At 35.4% G+C, this 20,363-nt stretch overlaps 1 protein-coding gene across 1 annotated transcript; it reads right to left on the bottom strand.

The window, feature by feature from the left end:
* Positions 1 to 4,378: 4,378 nt before the first annotated feature.
* Positions 4,379 to 5,685, bottom strand: LOC124915971. Its single transcript, XM_047456712.1, has 5 exons — positions 5,149 to 5,685; positions 5,023 to 5,061; positions 4,855 to 4,941; positions 4,639 to 4,767; positions 4,379 to 4,561 (listed from the first exon to the last, which is right to left on the bottom strand). Exons 1-5 carry the CDS (start codon positions 5,683 to 5,685, stop codon positions 4,379 to 4,381), a joined length of 975 nt encoding a protein of 324 aa, XP_047312668.1.
* Between the last annotated feature and the right edge of the window lie 14,678 nt (positions 5,686 to 20,363).

The following is a 20,363-nucleotide window of genomic DNA, read 5'->3' as shown; positions in this document are numbered from 1 at the left end:
ACGAGTGCTGGAAATTTAAAAATGATAAAGCGAAGGGTACAGTGAAGCTCAGAGAAAAGAAAGAACAGAGTGTAGATACATCTGCTTATGCTTCAGATGGTGAACTGACATATGCTTCTAACTGTCAAGACTCCTGTCTTAGCACATCTTCAAATGAAACAACATGGATTGTTGACACAGGTGCCTCATTCCATATTACTCCACACAAAGGTTACTTCCAGTCCTACAAAGTTAGTGATTATGGTGAGGTTCGCATGGGTAACAGTGGTGTGTCCAAGATAGTTGGTTTTGGTGATGTTAGAATCGAGACAAACATGGGCTGCTTCATGACATTGAGAGATGTAAGACATGTTCCTGATTTGAGAATGAATTTGATTTCAGCAGGTAAGCTCGATGATGGAGGCTACCATAATGTTTTCAGTGGTGGAGCATGGAAGCTAAGCAAGGGTTCATTGGTTGTTGCACGAGGTAAGAAATGTTGTTCCTTATACAAGACAAATTTGAAAATTGTCTATGATGCAGCATATTCTGTTGTGATAGAGTCATCCTCTGAGTTGTGGCACAAGAGACTAGGTCACATTAGTGAAAATGGGCTGAATATTTTGATCAAGAGGAATGAGCTGCTGAATCTCAAGGATGCTCATCTTGAAAATTGTGAGCATTGCTTGAAGGGTAAGCAGAACAGAGTCTCCTTCAGTAAGTCAAAAGTGGAACTGAAAAAGAATGTCCTTGAACTGGTCAATACAGATGTTTGTGGTCCTATGAAGATTAAATCCATAGGTGGTGCTTCCTATTTTGTAACCTTCATAGACGAAGCATCTAGGAAGGTTTGGGCCTATGCTATAAAGTCCAAGGATGAGGTTGCAGCAAGGTTTGAGGTCTTTCACAAGCTGGTTGAAAGAGAGACAGGAAGAAAACTAATGAGGGTGCGGTGAGATAACGGGGGAGAGTACATAGGCTCATTTGATTATTATTGCAAAGAGTAGGGTATTCGACATGAACAGACTGTGCCTAAGACTCCACAACAAAATGGTGTGGCAGAGAGGATGAACATAACAATGTTAAAACGGATGAGGAGTATGCTCTCCCATGCCAGGTTGGCTAAGAATTTCTGGGCTGAAGCCATGAGCACTGCAGTGTATGTGATCAACCGTTCTCCCTCCAAGCCATTGAATAATAAGTGTGCAGAAAGCGTCTGGTCAGGTAAAGATGTTAATTATGACTATTTACGTGTTTTTGGTTACAGAGCTTTTGTGCATGTTCCAAAAGATGAGAGGTCTAAGCTAAATGCAAAAACCAGACAATGCATATTTTTGGGGTATGGTGATGAAAAGTGGGGATACAGGTGTTATGACCCAGTTGATAAGAAGGTTTTGAGAAGCCGAGATTTGGTATTTCTTGAAGATCAGACTATTGAGAATTTTGAAGATGGTGAAAAGCTTGATGCATACATACGTGACCTTTCTGGTCTTGAGTTGTCTCATGATGTTGAGGAGACAAGGCCACATGTAGCTTCAGACTCAGATAGTGATGATGATGTTCCTCAGTGTCAAGCTGTAGGACATGGAAATGATACTAATACTGAAACTGATCTTGGTGATAATGTTGAGGTTGATTTTGATGTTCAACAAGAAGATGGAAATCAACAGAATCAACAAACAGAGGTACTTAGGAGGTCTACTAGGGAGAAAAGATCAAGTTCTAAGTACCCTGCTACAGAGTATGTCCTTCTAACTGATTGTGGGGAGCCTATATGTTACAAGGAGGCTCTTGAGGATGCTCATAAAGAAGAATGGATAGCTTCCATGGATGAAGAGATGAAGTCATTGCTGAAAAATGGCACATATGAACTGGTTCAAAGACCAAAGAACAGAAAAATATTACAAAATAAATGGGTGTACAAGATCAAGCAAGAAGGTGATGATAGAAAGACAAGATACAAGGCTAGGCTGGTTGTCAAAGGTTTTGGCCAGAGGCATGGAATCGATTATGATGAGATTTTCTCACCAGTAGTGAAGATGACTTCTATCCGGGTGGTGTTAAGTCTAGCTGCTTGTATGGATCTTGAGGTTGAACAACTTGATGTCAAAACTGCATTTCTCCATGGTGATTTGGATGAAGATGTTTATATGGAGCAACCTGAAAGTTATAATAAGAAAGGTGAGGAAAGTAAGGTGTGCATACTTGTCAAAAGTCTGTACGGTTTGAAGCAAGCACCAAGGCAGTGGTATCTTAAGTTTGAGTTGTTCATGACAATCCATGGGTACATGAAGACGTCTACAGATCACTGTGTCTTTGTACAAAAGTTTGCTTCTAATGATTTTATTATACTTCTCCTATATGTTGATGACATGCTAATTATTGGGAGAGACAAGCTCAAGATTGCCATGTTGAAAAAGGATTTGGCTAAGTCTTTTGAGATGAAAGACTTGGGTCAAGAAAGACAAATTCTTGGAATGCAGGTCATTCGTGATCGGGTGAAGAAAAGGCTATGGTTATCTCAAGAGAGATATATTGAGAAGATTCTAAAACGATTCTGTATGGACAGGGCAAACCAGTTGCTTGTCCATTGGTTACACACTTGAAAATAAACAAGACAATGTCTCCCAAGGATGAAGAGGAAAGACAAGAAATGTGCAGTGTTCCATATGCTTCAGCAATAGACAGTCTGATGTATGCAATGGTCTGTACAAGACCGGATATAGCTCATGCGGTTGGAGTACTTAGCGTTTTCTTTCAAATCCTGGTAAAACACAATGGGAAGCGGTTAAGTGGCTAATGAGATATCTTCGAGGGACCTCCAAATACGCTTTGTGTTATGGTACTGGAAAGCCACATGTTGAAGGGTTTTCTGATTCAGATATGAGTGGTGATATTGACACAATGAGATCAACTTCAGGGTATTTGTTTACTTTTGGAGGAGTAGTTGTATCATGGCAGTCTCGTCTACAGAAATGTGTTGCTTTGTCTACTACAGAAGCTGAATATGTTATCATTACTGAATGTTGTAAAGAAATGAGATGGATGAAAAAATTGTTGAAATAAATAGGCATTGCACAAGACAGGCTTGTGGTGTTTAGTGACTCACAAAGTGCTATACATGTGAGCAAGAATCCAAGTTTCCATTCACGTTCAAAACACATCCAAAGAAGGTACCATTGGATCCGTGAATTACTCGAGAAGAAGGAGTTATACTTGGAGAAAGTGCATACAGATGAGAACGGGTCAGATATGATGACAAAGGGCTTGCCAAGAGGCAAGCATGAGATATGTTGTGCCAAAGCCGGAATGGTTCTGGCAGAAGCGTCACGATGATGAATGTTTATAGCAACATTCTCCCATGGCTCGGAAGGGGGAGAATTGTTGGTGTTCCTTGCCATTGCGGGCGGATTTTAAATTCCGGGTAAACGGGTCAGGGTTTTCTTTTATGAAAACGGGTTAGAGTATAAATACTTTTTTTTGGGTATTTTTCTCATAACAGAGCAAGTTTGAGAGAGAGTGAATTACCGATCTATGGTTTTCTGGTTTTCTTCTTCTTGTTGTTCTTTGGCTGATCAAGAGAGAGAGATTGGGGGAGCTTTTGATTGTGGAGTAGTTCAATCATTCCTAGTGTAATCACTTCTTTCATTTGAGAGCAGGGCATGTAAGTTTCTACTATTGACATTTGTTTGATTTAGTGAAACTTATCCCTCCCGTGGACGTAGGTCGATTTTGACCGAACCACGTATATTGTGTTGTCGTTTATTGCTTTGTGCTATTTCAGTTCTTGGTAAATCTGTTGTTCGTCATAGACGATTTGGAAACTGATTTGTTAAAGGTTTGATTTTTAAGAAGATCCATAGTTTTGCTGTTGCAAAACCCAATATATTGTTTATCTTCTATTATCTCTAGTTCAATATTCTACAAATTACTCATATCCATTTAAATAGAAAATGATGGTAGTGGATATTGTCATTTATCTATTTCACATTTTTTTGGTCATATAATTGATAGTTCTCCTATTGATAATGCAAGAAGGAAACATCCATTTCCAACATCTCAATGATAAAAAGAAAATCTCTTTTGAGGGGAGGATAAATTTGTGTCTTCCCTCTTGCAACAATTTCCTATAAAACAATATTGTCATTATAATAAAAAGAAACATAAATCATTTTTTCCCCGAAAATGGTGACTGCAAAACAATGGGTCTCTTTAGTTGAAAATAAGTCGCATACAAATAAAATTTAGTTAAATTAGGAAAAGAACATAAAACTGAAAATGAAAACCAAAAGTACAACATTGTTTAATTATCTGAAGTCAAATGAAGCCAAATTTCTAATAAATAGACATCAGAATTAAAAATAGAAAGCAAATCATGGTCTAGAACCCAAGATGACTATTACGGTGCTGCTTGTTGTGGACGGGCGGTTTGGTGGGACGGTTGAATGTCATCAAAATACATAGCAGGCGCTTTACACATTGGGCAGAAATTCTTTTGCATCAGCCATCTCTTTATGCAATCAAAATGGTAAATATGATTACAATGCAGTTTGCATATATCCTCTCCATGGATATAATCTTCCTGCATAATGCAACAACTATTACTACTTCAATTCAAAGCTGATCAAAATTTATATATAAAATGTATAAGATCATCACCAGGCAAATGCAGCAGGCTTCTCCATCATTCTCACTCTTGAATCTCTTCACACTCATCATAATCTGTCCCTCGCTCAATCCAGCTTCATGATCCACTTCCAGTTCTCCAGTTGAATTCACTGATATTGTCTATCATGCATATATGCATGTAACAAATTTAATTAAAATAAATAACAGAAAAGAATTGAAACTTCATCTAAATATTATTATTATTACCTCATTAGGCATTATGTTTACGAGTGGACGATGACTCGTGACGATAACAGCAGCTCGGTCACTTGATTGAAGGATGGAGGTTACAAGCTTTTGATCATACATAAAAGAACAAGTTATGTTATGCTGTATATTTATATTTATAAAAAAAATATAAATAAAAAAACTCACCTCAGATTGTGTGTTGATTAAATTGATAATTCCTCGAGTCTAACGAAGATTAAAGAATTAATAAAATGGAAAATTCTATACTGAATGATGATATTAGTAAAAGATTAATTAAATAAAAAAGAATACCAGGTTCCTTCTTCTTCTACCAGTTGTAATTGATCTATGTTGATAGATGGGAATATTTGAAGTATTAGTGCGGATGTCACACCTTGATGAAGACGGTCTAGTAGCAGCAGCAGGAGCACTACTCTGGATGGGCCTGACATTGTTCATGTATTGTAGATTATAATTCATCTGTGTCTGCTGCCAAGCCAAGTGAGAATGCATTTCTTGATGAAGTCTGAATTGCATAGGAGTGAGATGGTGGACGGGCATGGCACCACCCATGACCAAGTAATCCCTCTGCTGCTGCGGCGGCTGAAGAGGATGAGGTCGCAGATTTCCATTAATATCGGGTGAATATGTTCTACTGGTCATGGAGATATCGTCTTGGTCATGATGATGTCCTGCAGATAAACCTACTGCAGGTTGCCCGTTAATCAAGCTCAAAGGCACCTGATGATGATCAAATGATTCTAACGATGTTATGTAATTCAACTCCAAATTCTCAAGGAACCCATTACCAATACCATTGTTAGAAGAGATCCTTCCGTTCATATCCATCTGCAAATTTCATCCAACCAAACAAATTAAATTAATTATTCTAAATTCTTTTATAAATATATTAAAATATAATTTCTCTTTCATTTATTCATGAAAATAGTAAAAAAATAAATTAATTAGAGTTACAACCTTCTATAACAAAATTTATCAAAAATTGATTATCAAATTTGTTTCCAAAGAAAATTCAAATGGAATATTTATAAACTTTTTAAAATTAATACACTTTTAAATGTAATGTGAAAATCATATGAACGGTAAAAAGAAAAATCAAACCATTAAAATATAATCAAAATATATGAAGGATGAGTTAATTAAAAGTTTATCTAAAAGAAAATATATATCTAAAAAAAATTAAAAGTATTCAATAATGAATTTGGTTGATTTTTATGATAATATTTTTAAAAGTTTAAGGTCTTGATTTTATATATCTTGAACCCTAATGTTGCCTTAAGTGTTTTAATTTTTTTTTTCAACATTTCACAAATCATAAAATATTTGACCTTTCTATACAAGCTTAAGGTTTCTATCATTTTTTACAATTTAAAACAATTAACCAAATCTTCCACATATATATATATATATATAAAGATGATAGTAGATATACTTGTCTAGCCGGAGAAATGGAAGCCTGGAGACTTGATGAATAACTTTTGCAAGACAATTGAGACAAGCAGAAGAGAAGCAAGAGATAGGATTTCAAATGTGAAATGAAAGAGAAATATATAGTGAATCTGTGCTCAAAATCTGGCTTTATTAATCTTTCTCAAATTAAATTAAATACTTGACAGCAATGCGTTAAGATTTTTATCCATAAAAAGAAAAATGTGAAGATTTTTATCCATAAAAAGAAAAAGTATATTTTTTTAATTATAATTTTTGATTATTTTTATGGGAACTTTTCTTTTATTCATTATCATAAGTTATTAATAATAATAAAAATTTCATTAGATTCTTATAATCATGTTTGTAATTTGTGTAGATTGATGTACTTATGGACATTTATTTATTCAATTAATATTAATATTATAATATTTAAAAAAGTTATACTTATGGTAAAGAATGAATAAATAAATAAATTATAATAATTTAAATAAATTTGTATTTTTTTAATAATAATTAATTAATTTGAATCACTACGTCAATTTTTAATTGTTTATATTTTGTGTTCGGTAATTCATTTATTTGTCAATTAATTATATATAAACTTAAATTGTTGTAATATGATTTGGAAATCAATTATTACTATATTTATTGTACATCAACCTTGAACAATATATAAATTTCAACAAATTTTATGGTAGTTCATAAACGATAAAAACAAACCATTTTTAACTAGGCTAACTACTTGAATATTGTCGTTTCGTGTCACATTTATCCTATTAATTACTTCATAAACAATTCATATTAATACTTGTATTTAAATTGTAACTAATACTTTCTAAAACTAAATGTGACTCGATCAACCTCTAATATTTTCTTTAACAATAAACAAATAATATTTTTTATGAAAATATAATTGTGGCTCATTGACAATTCACATTTTCTCTAACAATTAATATTTTATTTTATGAGAAATTAAACATGAATCAATTGACAATTCACATATTTTTTAACTTTAAAAATATTTCTAATATAGTATCACAAAACTCTTAAGAAACTTTTCAATTCTATTATTAATAAATTATTTTTAATACACTAACATAATTTGAAGTGAAATATTTTTTAAGAGACGGTTGATTATTTACTTGAATTTGACAATAGCTATGAAGAGGGTGGTGTTAATTTATTTAACAAAGAATATATATTTGTAATTTATATTCTATATATAATATAATTATTTGTCGTTTTAGTTTAATTTTATAAAATTATAATTTGTTGTTTTACTTATAAAATAATTATTTTTTTTTCAAACGAATGTATCCCAAATCATAGTATCAAAACAAATAGAATACACTCTAGATTAAATTTGATTTTTTCGAGAAAACGACAAAACATTTATTAAAGAAAAGAAACAAATGATGTTACTTATTATTTTTTTAAAAAACATAATTATTGTTTTTTATGTGTTAAAATTTGTCGTTTAAGCATACAACAAAATTCATAGGCATCAAATAAAAAAAAAATCAACTTAAAAGTGTATATATATATATAGATATAAATAAAAAACCAATTGAAATCTAAAAAACTAAATAACCAATCAAATATTAAGTCAAACTCTTCTATCCTTAAGAATTTCAATCATCTCTTGGTTACCCAATTTAGATCTTCTTTCGGCTCATTTGTTGTTCAACTTATGTTTTATGCTCTGATTCTTGTTCCCATTGATGATTTCTTTATTTGGCCTTTTTAAATTCCTATATTTTTTTAATTCTTTTTCCTTATCATAACCAACCTGCCAATAATGCTTTAACAATTCTAGAAACTCCATACTCATGTTATACCGTAAATTTTCACACAACGATAAACCCAAGATATTCTAAAAAGTTGGTACTACTTTCTAGCTCTATCAACTTTAGTTCAAGTTGTGCTTATAATCAATCCTTATAACTAGAGAATAAACTATTATTAGTTACATTTCTCAAAGAATTCATAACTAAACTCTTATTCAATTTTCTTGCAATAGATGATCAAATAGCTAATCCACCTTATCCCCTTAACCGTAAGAGTGAAAAAATTAAGGTTTGTGAGGCATATTCTTCATCAATTCGAGAAAGAGAGAATAGAAATCTTACCACGGGTGATGAAAGAGGGAGTGAAATCGCCTTCAAAATCTATCAGCTCCAGCTCGAAATTGTCAACGATTTTTTAGAAAAACCTGTCACTCAACATCTGTAAATCACTCATCTAGTGTGGACATGAGTGGCAGAATGGTGTCTCACCCGTCCAAAACCCTATCGAAAAATAAGAGAATACCAAAGACCCGTGAGCACCTCTATTATGCTCGCTTACTATAGTGAGCGCGTGAATGAATGACACCTCCAACTTATCTAGTTAAACGTTAATATATATATATATATATATATGGGGTTAAATACGGTCTGGAAAAATATATGATAATGATAGAATGGGCAACCAAAAGCAAGAACATATAGTAGTAAGGAAGAAGATAGGAAAAAGAATGAAGTGGGTAAGGGTACAATCTGGCTCTACTAACGTTGATCCTATTGGTCATGTTCAAGGCACCGGTCCTAGGGATTCTGTTTTCTCAAGAATAGGTCCTATTCAAAATGTCGGTCCCGGTCAGGGTATCGGTCTTGATAAAGCTGGACATAGTCACACCGGTCCTAAAGCTTCTCATAATGCTATCGTACCTAGCCATATTGACCATATTAAGTCTGGTCCTGGACTTGTTGTCCTGATACTACTCAAGCTATAAGACTTGCTACTACCGGTCCTGATGAAAAAGGTGCAACCATTGCTGGTCCCGACTATATTGGTCCTCATACTAGCATAACTCCTATTATTGTGGATGATACTATTGCTGGTTCTAACTCCACTGGTCCCAATACTAATCAAAGAACTGGTCTTGATGCAACTATAGGTCCTGGTTCTAAAGTTTCTGGAATTCAAAAATATATAGGACGGGAAATACTTGGCCCATATGAAACAAGAAAAATTGGGTCTGGTGACACTCCAATAGGTCGTGAGTCCATTCTTCATAATTCTAGGAATGCAAGTAGGAACCGAAAAAACAATTTCATTAGAATTAGAAATGACCCGATCCATGGGCTCAGAGCCACCTTTCGAGATAATGAACAGGAGAATCCTAGACAAAAAATATTGAAAAACTAACAATCAATAAGGAAGTTCTTGAGAATGAACTAGGAAATCTTGGGTTTTGTGAAATCAAAAGATCAAGTGCAGAAGAAGACAATTTGGTCTTGCATGAGGTAGTGAGACTTGGTTCTGAAGTAGGGAAAATTAAAATCGATAACAGACATGAATCCAGTAATGAAGAGGTTCAAAGTCAGAAAAGACCTACTACATAAGAACAAGCTGAAAATCGAAGACAAAGCAGAAAGATCCTGGATCTAGAAGTCACCGACTCTATAACGGGAGAAGATGAGATCTATGTGAGGCAACCCCACTCAATGTGAATAGTATTCCATGTAATCAAGCTGTAGCCATTGATGATAGAGAGGCAAGTGATGCTTACAATTTCTCTGATGAAGAGGTCTAGGACAGTCTGGAAAGTGAAGAACCCAACACTTACATCCATTTATGAATATAGTGACATGGAACATAAGGGGACTCAATGACCCTCAGATATGCAAAGAAATCAGGAGGATCATTGAGAACCAAAAGATCACTATTATGGGTATTCTTGAGATAAAAGTCAAAAGCTGGAATGTCGAGAAGGTTAGCAAGCTGTGTATTGATAGCAGCTGGGAAATCATTCACAACTCAAATGAAAAAAACGGGCAGAATCTGGGTTATCTGGGATAACAAAGTTGCTGAGGTCAGGGCTCTCTTTTTGAATAATCAAGCAATCATGGTGAAGGTCAAAGACAGAATCACAGGAATCGTGTTTAATCTTGCTATTGTCTATGCTAGCAACTCAAGCACGGAAAGAATACTCCTCTAGAATTGTCTTAGAAACTGGATCGATAGTGATAAATCTTGGGCTGTCCTCGGTGATTACAACGTAACCAGAAACGAATCTGATCGTAGCCCAGAATCTGAGATAACTCGGGATATGATTGACTTTAATGATTGCATTAGAGATATGGTTTGTATCGAGCCTATCAATTCTGAGAATTTCATCACTTGGTCTTCTACGAGAGGGATTGAGCAAATTAGAAGAAGTAAAATTGACATATGTCTGGTAAATGAGAACTAAATTAACCAATTTCCGAGAAGTCAATTTCACATTCTGAATCCGGGAATATCTGATCACTACCCGATTAAATTATTCTGGGAATAGGAAGAAAGGTTCAAAAGGCCCTTTAAAATTTTCAATTTCTAGATGGAAAACACAAATTCAAGGGTATTCTCAAAAGCGTATAGTCTATAGATATCAGGGGATCTAACATGCACAGGGTTTCTGAGAAGCTTAAAATCTTGAAGAATCATGTCCAAATCTTTGACAAGAAGAAGTTCAACAATACCTCCAATAGAGTTTTCTTCTACAGAAAATGCAAGGCTAGAAACATGAGAAACAATGTATATAGGCTAAAGAATGATGATGGTGAATATGTTCAGGGTCAAAAGGGTGTACAAGATTTTGTTATCGATTTCTATAAGCAACTTATGGGTACAAGAAAGCAGCATCAAAGTCACCTGAATACCTTGTATCAGATTATTGATAGGAAAATTTCTGCAAAAGATAGTCGCAAGTTAATAAGGGTGGTTACGATGGTTGAGGTTAAAGAAGCTCTGTTTAGTATTGATGGGAATAAAACGGGTCCTGATGGGTTTAATGCATAGTTCTTCAAAGATAATTGGTCGGTTGTGGGTAAAGACGTTACTGATGGGGTTCTAGAGTTTTTCAAGAATAGGAAGATGTTAAAGCAATGGAATACAACGGTTTTAACCTTGATCCCCAAAACTGCGGTACCCGAGAAAGTATAAGATTTCAGACCAATTTCCTGCTGCAATGTGATAAAATAATTTCAAAAATCATTTTTAAACGATTTAAAAATGTCATAGGAAAAATTTTAAATCTTAACCAATCTACATTCATCCCCGGTAGGACAATCTCTTATAATATTCTTCTCATGTAGAGGCTTTTAAAATGCTACGGGAAAAATAAAATATCCCCGAGAGTGACTTTCAAAATAGATATCAAGAAAGCTTTTGACTCTGTTAGATGGGAAGTCATTCGGGTCTTTCTGGTTGTATATGTTTATCCTATGATTTTTATTGAATGGATTATGTAGTGCATTTCATCATCCTACTTTATCGTTAGCATCAATGGAGTCCACGGAGGCTATTTCAAGGGTGAAAACGGGGTAAGGCAAGTGGACCCCCCTCTCTTCTTACATTTTCGTAGTTATCATGGCGATCTTTGAGAGCATCTTCATGATGTTCCAAAAGAATCGTCCATACATCTTTCACCCATTCTGTGAGGTAGATGAGGTAACTCATTTATGCTTTGCTTACGATTTGTTCATTCTAGCGCACACAAACATTGATTCCATTAAAACTATTAGGGCTGCACTAACGTTCTTTTCTGAGGTTACAGATTTAACTATTAATGAAAGTAAAAGTGTGGCATTTTATGGAGGCGTGAAGGACGAAACAAAGCAGGACATCTTCAACATCATGGGCATCAAGGAAGGTAGTTTTCTCGTAAGGTACTTAGGAATTCCATTAACCGCGAAGCAGATCGAGATCTTACACTGCAAGCCACTAATTGAAAAGGTAAAAAATACGATATATGGCTGGGTAGCGAAAAAACTTTCTTATGCAGGTAAGATCGAACTTATCAAAACCGTGGTCATGGGCATAGTTGGCTACTGGGCGCAGTAGATGGTCATTCCGAATAAGGTAATGAAGGAGCTCGACACGCTGATGAAGAACTTTATCTGGGGCAGTAGCGGAAGAGGAGGAAAGAAAGTCAAATAGACCGCTCTCTACAAACTGAAGGACGAGAGAGGCATCGACTTGAAGAACTATATTGAGTGGAACAAGGCTCTCACCTTCAAGCATCTGTGGGCTTTGAAGCGCAATCAGGAGTCACTATGGATCAAATGGGTGCATACGAAATTTATGAAACACGAAACCAACATCTGGACCTGCAAAATTCATAAAGGTATGAGTTGGTCTCTGAAAAAGATTCTTAAACTAAGAAGTGATATTGCAGATCTTTATGACATTCGGCTAGGGGATGGGAAAGGCACTTTATTCTGGAACGACCCCTCGTTCGAAAACTAGTCTATCATCCACAAGGAGGAGTTTCAAAGTACCCGTATCAGAAGGGACTGCGCAGAAGCAAAAATTATAAACATTAAAGACGTGAATTGGGACTCACTACTGAGAAGAAATCTAGAAGGACAGAGGATACTTGATCATATAAGTAACATACAACTTCACGACAGACCAAATATTCATAAATGGAAAGCTGAGGACAATGGGAAACTGGTATCGAAGAAAATATGGGAGGTAACCCAGGAAAAAGCGCAGAAAGTAGAATGGGCTCCTTTTGTATGATCAACAAAGATTATCCCTAGAAACCAGTTCATCCTATGGCTTACCTTCTGGGAAAGACTCAGCACTCGTGATCGTATCATCAAGTATATGAGCATCCTGGACGCGATCTATCTTCTATGTAGAGGAAATGAAGAAACCATAGATCACCTATTCGGGAGCTACTGTATTGCTTCAGAGCTTTGGGACAGATTCTATAAAAGCCTAGAGCTGATCAGTTTCCCGAGCGAACGAAATGAAATCAAAGAAACAACACTACTCAAAGCCAAGGGAAATAGATTTACAATAAGCGTGTTCAAGTGCGGCTTTAGAGCAGTGGTGCATAACATTTGGCAAGAACGAAATGCAAGGGTATATGGAAGAATCCGCAGTAGCGTTGAAGAGTTATAGAAAGATATTGTATCGAATTGTTGCGCCCTCGCAGGAACGTGGAGAAGAATTTCAAGCACGGAGCAGAATTGGAATATCTGTAGGAACTAGAATTGAAAACATTGTAATCAGATAATTCATTTACGTTTTTTAGCTTTTTAGCTTTTATTCAAAATGTTACGACTTCAAAATCATTCTAGGCATGTCTAGAATGATCTATTAAACTCGTAGTTTTTTTCCCATTTTTGGGAATTTTTAATGAAATGATGTTAAGTCGTTTTTTTCCAAAAAAATGGTACAAATTTAATTAAAATAAATAACAGAAAAAAATTAAAACTTCATCTTAGTATTATTATTATTACCTCATTAGGCATCATGTTTACGAGTTGATGAAGAAGGCATTAATAGCAGCTTGGTCACTTGATCGGATTGTGTTGAATAAATTGATAATTCCTTGAGTCTAATGAAGACTAAATAATGAAAATAAAACAAAAATTTCTATAATGAATGATGATATTAGTAAAAGATTGCGACAAGTTCTCAATGTCAAGAATTGAAAGTTTTTTGTTTTGTAAAAATAAAATTACTTTTCTTAGGATCAAATATCTTTCCAAACATAGCTCCTCTTCAAGAATGAAGATAGCTACAAATTTGGAAAATTAAGGAAGACTAGAATCTTAGCATGACATATTTGACAACATTTGGACATAAAAGCTTTATTAAAATGTATCAAACTCTAAACTGCTTGCCTTTCATTCTTTCACATATCTAACAAACTAGGTGAAAGAAGATTCTGAAGAGCCAAATAGGAAGTTTCTGAAAAACACACACATAAGAAGTCTTACATCAGTTTTTTCAATCTTTTCATTCACACTTGGAAATACAAAATAATAAAATCATATACATAGGCATATAATCAATGCATTATTTGTAAGGATCATATAGATTTCGATAATACAAACTCAAATTTGTATCATCTTTTTAGAATTTTGTCTTTAAATTCTTAAGCTAAGAGATTACCATTAATATTCAAACATTGTCTCTTCTATCAAAATTAAAGTTATTGACATATTTCTAGCACATGAAAATACTTAGAGTTTCTTTTTATCACGTTTTTTTTTATATTTGTATTCTTACGTGTAACCGGAATTATCGTGAATGTTAATAATATTAGGGTTATATATTTCCGTGTGTTGTAAGTATGAATGTCGAATTAGAAGTGATTAAAATAAAACAAAGTTAAGAAAAGAAAAGAAAATTGTAAACATTTCATTTGATTTCTTTTTAAATATGTTAGTTTCGACGTTCCTAAGATGAGTGGATATAAATCTTTTAAAAAAAATAGTTTTTTTTATTGAGAGATTTGAAAACAAATAATCTTCATAATAGTTTGTCTGATTGTATTATTTGATTGAATCTAAATTTGAAATTCTCTTAATACTATATTGTGTTGGTGTTCCTTGCCAATGCAGGCGGATTTTAAATTTTGGGTAAACGGGTCAGGGTTTTCTTTTATGAAAACGGGTTAGAGTATAAATATTTTTTTTGGGTATTTTTCTCATAACAAAGCAAGGTTGAGAGAGAGTGAATTACAGATCTAGGGTTTTCTGGTTTTCTTCTTCTTCTTGTTCTTTGACTGATCCAGAGAGAGAGATTGGGGAAGCTTTTAATTGTGGAGTTGTCCAATCATTCCTAGTGTAATCACTTCTTTCATTTGAGAACAGGGTATGTAAGTTTCTATTATTGACATTTGTTTGATTTAGTGAAACTTATCCCTCCCGTGGACGTAGGTCGATTTTGACCGAACCACGTATATTGTGTTGTCGTTTATTGCTTTGTCCTATTTCAGTTCTTGGTAAATCTGTTGTTCTTCATAGACGATTTGGAAACTGATTTGTTAAAGGTTTGATTTCTAAGAAGATTCATAGTTTTGTTGTTGCAAAACCCAACAGTGGTATCAGAGCAGTATTGATTGGTTATCTGTTTTAACATTGGAGCAGAGTGCTCTGCTGGTTATTTGGCGAAATTCATAGAAGAGATCAACTGGTTTCTTTTGCTGGGTTTTTTTGTCAGTTGTTAAGGCAGTAGTAATGGGGAAATCTAGACCTGATATGGTGAGTCTGAATGGTACAAACTACAGGAAATGGAAACTGATGATTAATGATTTGTTAGTTTCAGATGATTTGAATGAAGCAATTGAAAATGAAGGTGTTAGACCTGAGACTACAAAAGAGGCTGATTGGAAAAAGATAGATAGAAAGGCCTGCAGCTTTATTCGTTCCTGGGTTGGTGTAAATGTTGTGCACCATGTTGAGAATGAGACTACGGCGTATGGTGTGTGGAGCAAACTTGAAGCTCTCTATGCTGGGAGGTCAGCAGGGAATAAAGCAACACTGGTACGAAGGCTGGTGAATCTGAAGTACATTGATAATAAATCAATTGCTGAGCACTTGAATGAATTTCAAAATATTTTGAATCAGTTGAGTAGTATGAAGATAAACTTTGATGATGAAGTGCAATCACTTTTAGTCCTTGGATCTTTACCTGCAAATTGGGAGACACTTATTATCACTCTCAGCAACTCAGCACCAAATGGTAAAGTCAACATGGTATTTGTCACCAGTTCCTTACTTGATGAGGAGAATCGAAAGGGGGATAAACCCTCTAAGTCTGATATGTTGGTGGCTAATAGAGGAAGATCAAAAGATAATAGGAGTGGTTCGAACAGGGGAAAGTCTAGAAGCAAGTCTAGAGCTCCAAAGAAGGATGGTGCTTGCCATTACTATGGCAAAATGGGTCACTGGAAAAACGAGTGCTGGAAATTTAAAAATGATAAAGCGAAGGGTACAGTGAAGCTCAGAGAAAAGAAAGAACAGAGTGCAGATACATCTGCTTATGCTTCAGATGGTGAACTGACATATGCTTCTAACTGTCAAGACTCCTGTCTTAGCACATCTTCAAATGAAACAACATGGATTGTTGACACAGGTGCCTCATTCCATATTACTCCACACAAAGGTTACTTCCAGTCCTACAAAGTTAGTGATTATGGTGAGGTTCGCATGGGTAACAGTGGTGTGTCCAAGATAGTTGGTTTTGGTGATGTTAGAATCGAGACAAACATGGGCTGCTTCATGACATTGAGAGATGTAAGACATGTTCCTGATTTCAGCAGGTAAGCTCGATGATGGAGGCTACCATAATGTTTTCAGTGGTGGAGCATGGAAGCTAAGCAAGGGTTCATTGGTTGTTGCACGAGGTAAGAAATGTTGTTCCTTATACAAGACAAATTTGAAAATTGTCTATGATGCAGCATATTCTGTTGTGATAGAGTCATCCTCTGAGTTGTGGCACAAGAGACTAGGTCACATTAGTGAAAATGGGCTGAATATTTTGATCAAGAGGAATGAGCTGCTGAATCTCAAGGATGCTCATCTTGAAAATTGTGAGCATTGCTTGAAGGGTAAGCAGAACAGAGTCTCCTTCAGTAAGTCAAAAGTGGAACTGAAAAAGAATGTCCTTGAACTGGTCAATACAGATGTTTGTGGTCCTATGAAGATTAAATCCATAGGTGGTGCTTCCTATTTTGTAACCTTCATAGACGAAGCATCTAGGAAGGTTTGGGCCTATGCTATAAAGTCCAAGGATGAGGTTGCAGCAAGGTTTGAGGTCTTTCACAAGCTGGTTGAAAGAGAGACAGGAAGAAAACTAATGAGGGTGCGGTGAGATAACGGGGGAGAGTACATAGGCTCATTTGATTATTATTGCAAAGAGTAGGGTATTCGACATGAACAGACTGTGCCTAAGACTCCACAACAAAATGGTGTGGCAGAGAGGATGAACATAACAATGTTAAAACGGATGAGGAGTATGCTCTCCCATGCCAGGTTGGCTAAGAATTTCTGGGCTGAAGCCATGAGCACTGCAGTGTATGTGATCAACCGTTCTCCCTCCAAGCCATTGAATAATAAGTGTGCAGAAAGCGTCTGGTCAGGTAAAGATGTTAATTATGACTATTTACGTGTTTTTGGTTACAGAGCTTTTGTGCATGTTCCAAAAGATGAGAGGTCTAAGCTAAATGCAAAAACCAGACAATGCATATTTTTGGGGTATGGTGATGAAAAGTGGGGATACAGGTGTTATGACCCAGTTGATAAGAAGGTTTTGAGAAGCCGAGATTTGGTATTTCTTGAAGATCAGACTATTGAGAATTTTGAAGATGGTGAAAAGCTTGATGCATACATACGTGACCTTTCTGGTCTTGAGTTGTCTCATGATGTTGAGGAGACAAGGCCACATGTAGCTTCAGACTCAGATAGTGATGATGATGTTCCTCAGGGTCAAGCTGTAGGCCATGGAAATGATACTAATACTGAAACTGATCTTGGTGATAATGTTGAGGTTGATTTTGATGTTCAACAAGAAGATGGAAATCAACAAACAGAGGTACTTAGGAGGTCTACTAGGGAGAAAAGATCAAGTTCTAAGTACCCTGCTATAGAGTATGTCCTTCTAACTGATTGTGGGGAGCCTATATGTTACAAGGAGGCTCTTGAGGATGCTCATAAAGAAGAATGGATAGCTGCCATGGACGAAGAGATGAAGTTATTGCTGAAAAATGGCACATATGAACTGGTTCATAGACCAAAGAACAGAAAAATATTACAAAATAAATGGGTGTACAAGATCAAGCAAGAAGGTGATGATAGAAAGACAAGATACAAGGCTAGGCTGGTTGTCAAAGGTTTTGGCCAGAGGCATGGAATTGATTATGATGAGATTTTCTCACTAGTAGTGAAGATGACTTCTATCCGGGTGGTGTTAAGTCTAGCTGCTTGTATGGATCTTGAGGTTGAACAACTTGATGTCAAAACTGCATTTCTCCATGGTGATTTGGATGAAGATGTTTATATGGAGCAACCTGAAAGTTATAATAAGAAAGGTGAGGAAAGTAAGGTGTGCATACTTGTCAAAAGTCTGTACGGTTTGAAGCAAGCACCAAGGCAGTGGTATCTTAAGTTTGAGTTGTTCATGACAATCCATGGGTACATGAAGACGTCTACAGATCACTGTGTCTTTGTACAAAAGTTTGCTTCTAATGATTTTATTATACTTCTCCTATATGTTGATGACATGCTAATTATTGGGAGAGACAAGCTCAAGATTGCCATGTTGAAAAAGGATTTGGCTAAGTCTTTTGAGATGAAAGACTTGGGTCAAGAAAGACAAATTCTTGGAATGCAGGTCATTCGTGATCGGGTGAAGAAAAGGCTATGGTTATCTCAAGAGAGATATATTGAGAAGATTCTAAAACGATTCTGTATGGACAGGGCAAACCAGTTGCTTGTCCATTGGTTACACACTTGAAAATAAACAAGACAATGTCTCCCAAGGATGAAGAGGAAAGACAAGAAATGTGCAGTGTTCCATATGCTTCAGCAATAGACAGTCTGATGTATGCAATGGTCTGTACAAGACCGGATATAGCTCATGCGGTTGGAGTACTTAGCGTTTTCTTTCAAATCCTGGTAAAACACAATGGGAAGCGGTTAAGTGGCTAATGAGATATCTTCGAGGGACCTCCAAATACGCTTTGTGTTATGGTACTGGAAAGCCACATGTTGAAGGGTTTTCTGATTCAGATATGAGTGGTGATATTGACACAATGAGATCAACTTCAGGGTATTTGTTTACTTTTGGAGGAGTAGTTGTATCATGGCAGTCTCGTCTACAGAAATGTGTTGCTTTGTCTACTACAGAAGCTGAATATGTTATCATTACTGAATGTTGTAAAGAAATGAGATGGATGAAAAAATTGTTGAAATAAATAGGCATTGCACAAGACAGGCTTGTGGTGTTTAGTGACTCACAAAGTGCTATACATGTGAGCAAGAATCCAAGTTTCCATTCACGTTCAAAACACATCCAAAGAAGGTACCATTGGATCCGTGAATTACTCGAGAAGAAGGAGTTATACTTGGAGAAAGTGCATACAGATGAGAACGGGTCAGATATGATGACAAAGGGCTTGCCAAGAGGCAAGCATGAGATATGTTGTGCCAAAGCCGGAATGGTTCTGGCAGAAGCGTCACGATGATGAATGTTTATAGCAACATTCTCCCATGGCTCGGAAGGGGGAGAATTGTTGGTGTTCCTTGCCATTGCGGGCGGATTTTAAATTCCGGGTAAACGGGTCAGGGTTTTCTTTTATGAAAACGGGTTAGAGTATAAATACTTTTTTTTGGGTATTTTTCTCATAACAGAGCAAGTTTGAGAGAGAGTGAATTACCGATCTATGGTTTTCTGGTTTTCTTCTTCTTGTTGTTCTTTGGCTGATCAAGAGAGAGAGATTGGGGGAGCTTTTGATTGTGGAGTAGTTCAATCATTCCTAGTGTAATCACTTCTTTCATTTGAGAGCAGGGCATGTAAGTTTCTACTATTGACATTTGTTTGATTTAGTGAAACTTATCCCTCCCGTGGACGTAGGTCGATTTTGACCGAACCACGTATATTGTGTTGTCGTTTATTGCTTTGTGCTATTTCAGTTCTTGGTAAATCTGTTGTTCGTCATAGACGATTTGGAAACTGATTTGTTAAAGGTTTGATTTTTAAGAAGATCCATAGTTTTGCTGTTGCAAAACCCAATATATTGTTTATCTTCTATTATCTCTAGTTCAATATTCTACAAATTACTCATATCCATTTAAATAGAAAATGATGGTAGTGGATATTGTCATTTATCTATTTCACATTTTTTTGGTCATATAATTGATAGTTCTCCTATTGATAATGCAAGAAGGAAACATCCATTTCCAACATCTCAATGATAAAAAGAAAATCTCTTTTGAGGGGAGGATAAATTTGTGTCTTCCCTCTTGCAACAATTTCCTATAAAACAATATTGTCATTATAATAAAAAGAAACATAAATCATTTTTTCCCCGAAAATGGTGACTGCAAAACAATGGGTCTCTTTAGTTGAAAATAAGTCGCATACAAATAAAATTTAGTTAAATTAGGAAAAGAACATAAAACTGAAAATGAAAATCAAAAGTACAACATTGTTTAATTCTCTGAAGTCAAATGAAGCCAAATTTCTAATAAATAGACATCAGAATTAAAAATAGAAAGCAAATCATGGTCTAGAACCCAAGATGACTA

This window comes from Impatiens glandulifera, chromosome 9, assembly GCF_907164915.1.
Source record: "Impatiens glandulifera chromosome 9, dImpGla2.1, whole genome shotgun sequence".
Lineage (NCBI taxonomy): Eukaryota > Viridiplantae > Streptophyta > Magnoliopsida > Ericales > Balsaminaceae > Impatiens > Impatiens glandulifera.
This window is presented reverse-complemented; position numbering and strand designations above follow the sequence as displayed.

What these genes read in the sequence shown, in the direction of transcription:
- LOC124915971 (XM_047456712.1), bottom strand. Translation starts at nt 5,685, where the DNA reads ATGGATATGAACGGAAGGATCTCTTCTAACAATGGTATTGGTAATGGG. An exon ending in TAATCAACACACAATCTGAG is followed by an intron (nt 4,942 to 5,022) that starts GTGAGTTTTTTT and finishes TATGATCAAAAG; the next exon opens with CTTGTAACCTCCATCCTTCA. An exon ending in TAAACATAATGCCTAATGAG is followed by an intron (nt 4,768 to 4,854) that starts GTAATAATAATA and finishes TATGCATGATAG; the next exon opens with ACAATATCAGTGAATTCAAC.